Raw genomic sequence first — 9814 nt, 5'->3', positions numbered from 1 at the left:
AGGGGGCAGTGAGCAAAGGGGCCGAACTGCTGCAGGGCAACACCACAACCCCGTGGCTGCACTCCCCAGAGCTGCGTGACCCCAACACTGAGGTGGGGGATCCTGGGCTGCCCTCCATGGCCATCAGTGGGTGGGAGCACTCAGGGCTTGGCTGGGGCCTTTCCTTCCTTCCTTCCTTTGTTCCCTTTGAGCAGCTACCATGGCCCCATTGCTGCTTCCTGTGCTGTCCCTGCCAACATGGGAACAATCCCTGTGCCTTTCACTTTCACTTTCGCTTACGGGAAAGGGATGGGGACAGCATGAAGGAGGTGGTTTATGTGCAGAAGCAATGGGACAGCTGACCTCACCTGACCAAAGGGATATCCCATACTGTACGATAGCACGAGAGAAAGGCTGGATGAGCATGAGCAGGAAGCACTGTGCCTGCAGCCAGACACCGGGCTCTGATACAGTGACTTGATCTCCTTCTTCTCCAGTGCCTAAGAGGTTTCGTTGGGCAGGGACAGCTCGACTGCAGACCCTGGGTGCTGATTAACCTGGAGGCCTTTGCTAAACGTGTGTCCCAGTGTCTGAACATCCCAGTACCCATCGCTCTTGGTCTGTTCTGTATCAGCTGGTGTTCTGTGAATCTCCCGGAGGCTGCTGCGTGGTGAGGGGTGTGATGGCCCCACTCACTGCCACGTCCTTTGGTCCCAGGTATCAACGAGATTGTTTAGGAAATGAACATCTCTGCAAGATTCAGATCTTTCTAGGGACCCATGTCACCACTGGACTTGCATCTCAAGGCCCAGGATGGCGTTCTGGTTGGTGGTACGTGTAGAGTAAAGGGGGATGATTGATTAAAGTGCATATCCTTGTGCACACGTCCATTTGAAAGAAGTCAGCAGCAGCAGGTATTCTGAGAGCTCATAAATGTAATTATAAATAACCCCTGGGAGCAGGCCAGGGTTACTATAAAAAGGCAGAACAGCCGCGTTCCTGTGTCACGGGGCACATGTTGTGTGGAGCTGGGGCTGCAGCTCTGGGGCTGGTGGAGCTGTGCTGGGGGAATCACTGCGTGTACAGATGGGCACCTGGGTCCTTCTGCACATGGGGCACCAGCACGTGGGCTGGGTGCTGCTGCTCAGCACCTTGGTCAGTGCGTTGGCCAACAACAGCAAGAGAGACCTGGGTCCAGTCAAGGTGGTGGCGATGGACATGGCCAACAGCACCTTTGATGACCAGTACCGGGGCTGCAGCCGCATGATGGAGGATGTGCTGGAGGAGCTGAACCGCACCGAGTTCACCAACCAGGTCTATGCTGAGGGATGGCGAACTGCTGCCATGGAGTGGAGAAATCGATGGGGTCGTGCCAACCGCCCACCAGCACTGAGACGGGATCAGGCCACGGCCATGATGGCGTACACAATGGAGGGGAAGCTGTACCACCAGTTCAACGCGGCCACGCGAAGGGACGGCACCTCCCGGCAGCACTACCTGCGTTCCTTCCCCTTCAAGACGCTGCACTTCCTCCTGACCAGAGCCCTGCAGACCCTGCGGGAATCCCAGCCCCAGCGATGCCACCACGTCTACCGCGGCGTCAGCGACACCCGATTCACGGCACAGCCAGGCACGGTGGTGCGCTTCGGTCAGTTCACCTCCACCTCCTTCCTGAAGAACATCTCGGAATCTTTCGGCCAGGACACCTTCTTCTCACTGGTGACCTGCCATGGTGTCCCCATCAAGGAATTCTCCAATTTCCCCAGTGAGGACGAAGTCCTCATCCCACCCTTTGAGCAGTTCATGGTCACCAACTTCACCTCCACCAAGGTCGGAACCTTCATTGAGCTCCGCTCCCAGGGGATGAACAGCACCTACAACTGCGAGTTCGTGAAGGGTAAGGGCTGCAGTGCTCCACCATGGGCAGCTCGGGTGGATCGGGGATGCTGGGGAGCGTGGGGAGGGTGTGCAGGCCATGGGGAGGTGGGGAGCTTGGCCAAGGGGGAGCCTATGGGGAACTGGAGGCCAGGCCCCGCTCGTGGCTGCAGCCCGGCTGCTCTGCGCCCTGCGGGGTTTCATTGCAGGGGGCCCTGTCTGTGCTGCAGCCCTGCAGCGCTCTCTGTTTCTTTGCAGATAAATGGTGCAAGGAGCGGCCGTGTGTTTTCATTGCAGGTAAGAGGAGCCCCCGGCCCCGAAGCCCCCGGCCCAGGCTGGGCACAGCTTGCAGCCCCCAGAGCAATTCATGCCCATGTCTGTCCCCCCACAGGCAGGAGCAGCCCCATGGAACCCCAGCACCTCTGGGTGCTCCTTGTGGCAGTCACAGCCCTGGCAGCCATAGCAGAGCCCTGAGCTGCACACACCACCCTGCTGCCATCCCCTGGAGCTGGACACTTCTCCATGTCATTCCCATCAGTCCTGCTGGCCCCAGGTACTGCCCGAGCTTTTCAGCAGAGCCTTTGCCACTGTTGTTCCACCTGCTGGACATCTTTGCTTGAGGGTCCTTCCGTGCTCACCTCTACAATGAGGTCACCTCCAGGCCCCAGGCTATGCTGCATGACCAGGCTCTCCTTGCCCCCTCCCTGGAGCAGATCCCATTGGACCTGGATAGCAGGGCGCAGAGCAGCTCTCTACCCAACCCCCTGCCGCGATCCCACTCCTCCCCTTCCCCTGTACACCCCCATGGCTTTGCAGAGCATTAAGTTCCTCCAGCTCCCCATGCTCCCAAATATCCACAAGTTCTCCAACAACAGAGATGTTCTCTCCATGAGAGCCCTGCTCACAGCCTGCACCCGCCTCCAGCTCAATGTTGTAAGTGCTTTTCTTTCCACTGGGAGTGCAGATGGGTGAATATTCATCCTTTGGTTTGTTATGTTGAAATTGTTGATCTCAGAGGCCTCAGATGGTGGGGTGAGGACTTCCTTGTCCTCATCGGGGTGAAAGAAGCCTTTGATGGGGGAAGCATAGCAGGGCTTCACTGAGAAGTTGATGTCCTGGTCCAAAGACTCATCGTCCTTCTTCTGGAGGCTGGAGGAGGTGAACTGGCCAACGTGGACCATCTTGCCTTGCTGTGCTGGGAAGAGGGTGCTGAGAGAGCAGTAGATGTGGTGGCATCGTTGGGGCTGGGATTCCCACAAGGTCTGGCTCAGGAGGATCATAGAATCATAGAATCACAAGGTTGGAAAGGACCTACAAGATCATATAGTCCAACCGTCCTCCCTTTACCATGCCTACAGAAAACCACGAAACCATATCTCCTAGCTCCCTATCCAGATGCCAGATGATGAGGGAGGTAAAACCACAGCAGCCCTTTTGGTGCTCAGTGTGGGATCTGGAGGGATGAGATAATGGCCGGTCTGAGCAGAGCCTGTTCAAGTAGCCAGAAGTCCTCATCCCACCCTTTGAGGATGCTGAGCTCCCCAACTTCACCTACGTCAAAAGCAGAACCATCATCCATCTCTGCTCCGAGGAGAAGGGCAGCGCCTGTAAATGCGAGTGCATGAAGGATAAGGGCTGCTGGAAGGATGGGGGCCAACAGGGGCTGGGACACAGCCCTGGGCAGCTCTGTGCTCCCTGCACTCTTCCAGCCACAGCTGGAAGGGATCAGGGGACAGATTGCATGGCCTCATCCCCCTGGCAACATCATCATGGAGTCATGGAATGAGTTGGGTTGGAGCAGACCCTAAAACCCACCTATTGCCTACTGCTGCCATGGGCTGGGTGCCCCCATCCATGACCTTGGGCACCTCCACGGATGGGGCACCCATGGGTTCATTAGACCAGATCCAGGCCCTCACCGCCCTCTGAGTGAAGATTTTCCCACTAACATCTCATCTAAATCTCCCTTCTTAATACATTTTGAACCATTCCCCTTGTCCCATCACACTCTGTCCATGTAAAAAGGCAGACTCCCACCTGTTAATGAGTAATGGAGATGCACCATGAGGTATCATCATAAAATCACCGAATAATCCAAGTTGGAAGGGACTGACAACAATCACCGAGTCCTTCAAGTTCCTTATCCCAAGGGGATTAATTGTCTCTGTTTTCTCTTAATTTCCTCCCTCTCTGATTTCAGTTCTTGATGCATTAATGGCTCATGAGGTTACATAAACTCGCTTAGCAATGTCTGTTACCTTACCAAGAACATCAGTCATCACAGAACCGTAGAATGATAGAAATGTAGAAACAGAATCATAGAAATACAGAATACTGGAAACATAGAATAGTGAAAACAGAATCTCAGACATAGAAAATAGGATCATGTAAACATAGAATCACAGAATCATAGAACCATGGAATGGGTTGGGTTGGAAGGGACCTCCAAGACCATTCCAGCCTACCTGTGCTGGGCAGGGATTGCCATCCTCTGCCATGTCGATTCATCCATGACCTCCTGTCCTGGAGCAGCTTTAATGGCTTTGCTTGGAGTTTTGGTTTTATACCTGATCCAAACCAGCACAACAACATTAAGCAAGATACGTGCATCCTTCACTCTATCCTCATACACAGCTCCTGCAAAGCCAAGAACTCATGTGTCCAACGTGGATGTGTCCGTGCCGTGGGCTCACAGCTGTAATCCCAGGTGCCGTTTCCTTTCTTCTGAAGGGAGTTTTTCAGCTCCTGCCACTTCATCCCCCTCCAGCTCTTTCTGACAACAAGCTTTGCTTTCCATTGTTTTTCATCAAGGCAACTCAAATGACTTCTAAGCTAACCTCTCACAGGAGTGAGAAGTGGGATTGCTGAACCGCTCTGTCATCTTTAAGAGGTCTTGGAGGATGGGGAAGGTGCCTGAAGACTGGAGGATAACCAAGGTCACTCTGGTCTTCAAGAATGGCAAAAAGGAAGATCTGGGTAATTACAGGCCAGTCAGCCTCATATCTGTCCCTGGAAAGGTGATGGAACAGGTTGTGCTGGATGCCATCTCCAAACAATTGGAAGAAAAGGAGGTTATCAGGAGTAGCCATCATGGGTTCACCAGGGGGAAGTCATGCTCAACCAACGTGGTAGCCTTCTATGACATTGTCACTGGCTGGGTGGGGAGAGGGCGGTAGATGTAGTCTACCTTGATTTCAGCATGGCATTTGATGCTGTCTCCCATGACATCCTTATAACTGAGCTGAGGAAGTGTGGGATAGATGAGTGGACAATGAGGCACATTGATGGCAGGTCGGCCATGAGCCAGCAGTGTGTCCTCGTGGCCAAAAAGGCCAATGGCTACTGGGGTGCATTAAAAAGAGCGTGTCCAGCAGGTCGAGGGACATGATCCTCTCCCTCTACTCTGCCCTGGTGAGGCCTCATCTGGAATACTGTAATACTGTGTCCAGTTCTGGGTTCCCCAGTACAAAAAAGACGTTGTCTGATAATAAAGCAAAAACCAACAGGTTGTAAAGGAAGTAGGAAAAAGCACGGAGCTGTTATCAAGGAAAAGGTTTCTAGGATAGTTAGGAAGGTTGGAACAGATTGACTTCATCGTGGGTTGGTGAGAAAAAGGTGGGGAAAAAAGCATGTTTTCCTTGGAAACGATGGGTACTCTACTGGGAATCCCCTTCTACATGGGAGCTGTCTCAAGGTGGGGAGCTGGATTGAAGAGTTCTTTTACTGAAGGAGAATGTTTGTGCACAGTATGGCCAAAATACCTCACGTATGTTCCAAAGGTGCAATGAGGTCCACTTGATGTAGGGTTTATCAGTGGGACAGTCAACAGGTTAACAAAACCCATTACCAAAGCCACTGATGGATCTGACAGTGACTGTGAAGTGTGAATGATGGCAATTTCCTTGCAAATCAGTCAACTCTCTGTGGTTTTTGGTTGGGTTTGACTCAAGCACTTTGCACATTTTCAGCATCTTTCTGAGGATCTTCACGTAGAACAGCACCGCTGTAGAATGCTGCTAATCCCCAGACCCTGCTGTAATGTTAGCAGATATTGCTGAAGCGTGGAGTTTCCAAGGGCAGAGCTAGAAGAGCTCTTCTAACCCCGCACCTGTGGCTATAAATTACATTATTTAACAGGCATTCAGTGGCTTAAGCTTTTCCCACTTCTTCAAATACAAACGTTAAGCATTTAGCTCTGCACTCGTAATCCTTTCATCTGTCAGGGAAATATGTTTGCTCACTCGAGTGGTTTTGCAATGAGCTAATACCCCCCAGCAGTAGAAAAGAGGAGTGTTTGACTCAATCTAAGGCAGAGGTAGGAATTACAGTTAGCCACAAGGCCACGGCTTCCTTTCCCAAAGGCTGGAGCACGCCAAGACATGAGAAAAGGCAACTAAATAATCTTGGTTGTGACCTTCAGTTAGACCCTCTCTGCAAGGACTCCATCCTTCATGTCTCACAATGAATGCCACTGACATAGGAACGTGTTGGTATGTGGCAGAGAAAGCTTCGAACTACACTTAAAATCATAGAATCATGGACCTGTTAAGGTTGGAAAAGACCTTGGAGATCCCCAAGTCCAACCCCAACCCATCCCCAAGTCCAACCCCAACCCATCCCACCATGTCCACGCACCACATCCCTCAGTGTCACATCCCCATGGTTCTTGAACACCTCTATGGATGGTGACTCCACCACCTCCCTGTGCAGCCTGTGCCAGTGCATCACCACTCATCCTGAGTGGAAATTGTTCCCAATATCCAACTTCTTTTTCCCTATTTTTGAGCTTATTTCATGCCAACTTGCGTAAGGTATCTTCCCAATAACTCGCCTTGGCTTGTACCGCCATACTGCTGAGATCTGCAGGACTATTAGCACAGCAATAACTTTAAGCCCAAAAGGGGTGATTATTTCTCCCAAGCTCAGCCCCCGTTCGTGTTATTAAACGTCTCCTTTTCACGGTGAATGCTGATGTGGACGAGGGAAGCGTTGGGCTTAACCTGTCAGAGCTGATGGACGTCAGGCTTAAAATGGAAACCTTATCCCTGGTTTTCCCTAGAAACAACGTGTGAAATGAGGCCAAACTCCCAACCAGCACGAGCTGGGAATCTGCAGGGACTTTTTATATCATTATAAATAAATTAAGATGGGATTTGCTGATTTGGAGTCTTATTTAGGTGCAAGTAGCTCATATTATTTCCTAAATAAAGTCAATGTTTCAAGAAAGTCCCTTGATTTTATGAATGATTTTATGGGTAATTTTGTTGTCCCAGTTGTGGTGTTCTTCCCTTCAAACCCCTGGGCTAAAAACTGGGGGAAAACCCAACCAACAAAACAAACAAACCTACCCCAAAACCCAACAAAACAAGACCAAATCTCTTCCCATAAACCAAGTTTCGACCTTTGGAAGCGAAGGTGGTCATTTTAAAAGCAACAAGCAATGCAATGAACCAGAGCCAGGAGGTGAATGAAACTGATAGAACAGGTCCCAAATGAGCACGTTTAAACCTCCTGATCTCAACAATTACTCTCCTCATTGGGGACAGCCACGTCCAGAAGTCAAACCCAACTCTGGGCTCACGGGGTTTGAGGTATCAACATTCATCGGGCACCCAGACATGGGATCACCCAACAGGGTGAAAGCTTTGCAAAGAGTCCCCCACCCATTAATCACACAGAATCAGGATGGGATGGAGTTTGTCGTCTCTGCTTTTCAATCCTAATAGGTGTTTTGGGATATGGCAGAGCATGAGGAGTGGCTGTAAGGGATGGTTGAGGATGGAAGAGCGTGACTTGTACATAGACGGTCATCAGACTCTAGGAAACATGACTTTCCACTACATTTATTTGTTATATTGTTTTATTTTTAATGGGTTCACCACTCTAAGTACAACGCTAACGCCAGCGTAGCATGAATATTTCACAACTCCCAATGATAGAGGTGAATGAAGACGCCCTCCAATGGGGAATGTCTTCCTACTGAGGACATCCGCACCAGCACCCGCGGCCAAGCTGGAGGCCACGCGGGGCCACGCGGAGCTGAGGACAGGAGTTTCCAGTGCTTCAGCCCTTGGGCTGGTGGGAACTGGCATTTCCAGTGCTGCAATGTGCTGGGGACAGGCGTTCCCAGTGCTGTTCCCGGTGTGGTGGCAATCCCGGTCTGCTGGTGGAACGATGGGGATGAGTGTTTCAAGCGTGGCCACCTACACCGGGCAAGCGTTCCCAGTGCTGCAGGGCACCATAGGGATTGGTGGTCCCAGTAGGGTGAGGGGACAGGACTGGAGATCCCAGTGCTGCGTGGTACGTGGATGTGGTAGAGGGATGGTGGCTGTGTGGGTGGAATGGGATCAGGGTGGGTGCTGTGGAGAGGGCTGAATCTGGCTTTGGTGTGTTGGTGTTGGTGTGATGTGGGATGGGTTGGTGTAATATGAGGTGGGTTGGTGTGCTGTAGGGTGGGGGGCATGGCTGTGGGGTGGGTTGGCATCATGTAGGGTGGGCTGGCACAATGTAGGGTGTCATATAGGGTGGGTTGGTATCATATAGGGTGGGCTGGTATCATATAGGGTCGGTATCATACAGGGTGGGTTGATATCATATAGGGTTGGTATCATATAGGGTCGGTATCATATAGGGTGGGTCGGTATCATATAGGGTCGGTATCATATAGGGTGGGTTGGTATCATATAGGGTGTGTTGGTGTCATATAGGGTGGGCTGGTATCATATAGGGTAGGTTGGTATCATGTAGGTTGGGCTGGTATCATATAGGGTGGGTTGGTATCATATAGGGTGGGTCGTATCATATAGAGTGGGCTGGTATCATATAGGGTTTGTTGGTATCATATAAGGTGTGTTGGTGTCATATAGGGTGGGCTGGTATCATATAGGGTGGGTTGGTATCATATAGGGTGGGTCGGTATCATATAGAGTGGGCTGGTATCATATAGGGTGGGTCGGTATCATATAGGGTGGGTTGATATCATATAGGGTTGGTATCATATAGGGTCGGTATCATATAGAGTGGGTTGATATCATATAGGGTTGGTATCATATAGGGTGGGTTGATATCATATAGGGTTGGTATCATATAGGGTCAGTATCATATAGGGTCGGTATCATATAGGGTGGGTCGGTATCATGTTGGGTGGGTTGGTGTCATATAGGGTGGGTTGGTATCATATAGGGTGGGTTGATATCATATAGGGTTGGTATCATATAGGGTCGCTATCATATAGGGTTGATATCCTATAGGGTGGGCTGCCCCTCCCCCACCCTCCAGCAAAATATTTCCGTCCCACCACGTGATATAAACATCTCCCTCCACCACGTGACGGAGAGCGAGACACGTCAATCAAAACAGCAGCCCTCCAATCAGAAGCCGCTCCTTCCGGCTCCGTCCCGCCTACCGGAAGTCGGCTCGCCAATCGGCGCCGGGTCCCGTTCCAACTGTTTGACAGAGGCGGCGGAGAGAGGTGCTGATTGACGTGTCCTTTAGCCAATCACATCTCAAAGACCCCCCCGTCCTCCCGCCTCGCTGGAGATCTGACCAATGAGAGGGCTCGCATGCCACGAGCTCCCGCCCCTCCTCTCCGTCCCCTCAGCACTGCGGTAATATGGCTCCGTAGGCAGCGGCCCCGCTCGGTGCTGCCGCCGCCATTAACCCTTGGGTACCCGGGGCTGGGGGTGGCCCGGCGGGTTCAGGCGCTGCCCTGCCGTTGTCCTGCCGTGAGGATGAGCTCGGTCGCCGGCCCTGCCGCCATAACTACGGGATCCGCCACTCGGGCCTTGCATGTGGAGCTGCCATCGCAGCAGGTAGGGCGGGCCGGGGGATTGAAGGGGGTCCTGGGCTTTAAAGGGGGTCCTGGGTCTTAAAGGGGGTCCTGGGCCTTAAAGGGGGTCCTGGGGCTTGAAGGGGGTCCTGGGTCTTAAAGGGGGTCCTGAGGGACTAAAGGGGGTCCTGA

The 9814-nt window shown here is 52.1% G+C and overlaps 2 protein-coding genes across 2 annotated transcripts in view; both read left to right on the top strand.

The window, feature by feature from the left end:
- The first annotated feature begins 365 nt into the window (after positions 1-365).
- LOC107308551 (erythroblast NAD(P)(+)--arginine ADP-ribosyltransferase-like) lies at positions 366-3636 on the top strand. Its single transcript, XM_032442288.1, has 3 exons — positions 366-1876; positions 2113-2151; positions 2246-3636. Exons 1-3 carry the CDS (start codon positions 1066-1068, stop codon positions 2326-2328), a joined length of 933 nt encoding a protein of 310 aa, XP_032298179.1. The 5' UTR covers positions 366-1065; the 3' UTR covers positions 2329-3636.
- A 5789-nt stretch (positions 3637-9425) lies between these two features.
- The window catches only part of UVRAG (UV radiation resistance associated), a 62363-nt gene continuing 61974 nt past the window's right edge, over positions 9426-9814 (top strand). The window contains exon 1 of the mRNA XM_015852478.2: positions 9426-9665. Coding sequence (XP_015707964.1) covers positions 9585-9665 — 81 coding nt within the window. The 5' untranslated portion in view covers positions 9426-9584. The remainder of the gene's footprint in view (positions 9666-9814) is intronic.

This window comes from Coturnix japonica, chromosome 1, assembly GCF_001577835.2.
Source record: "Coturnix japonica isolate 7356 chromosome 1, Coturnix japonica 2.1, whole genome shotgun sequence".
In the NCBI taxonomy this organism is placed as follows: domain Eukaryota; kingdom Metazoa; phylum Chordata; class Aves; order Galliformes; family Phasianidae; genus Coturnix; species Coturnix japonica.
Note: the sequence above shows the minus strand (reverse complement) of the source record. Positions and strands in the feature narration are given on the sequence as shown.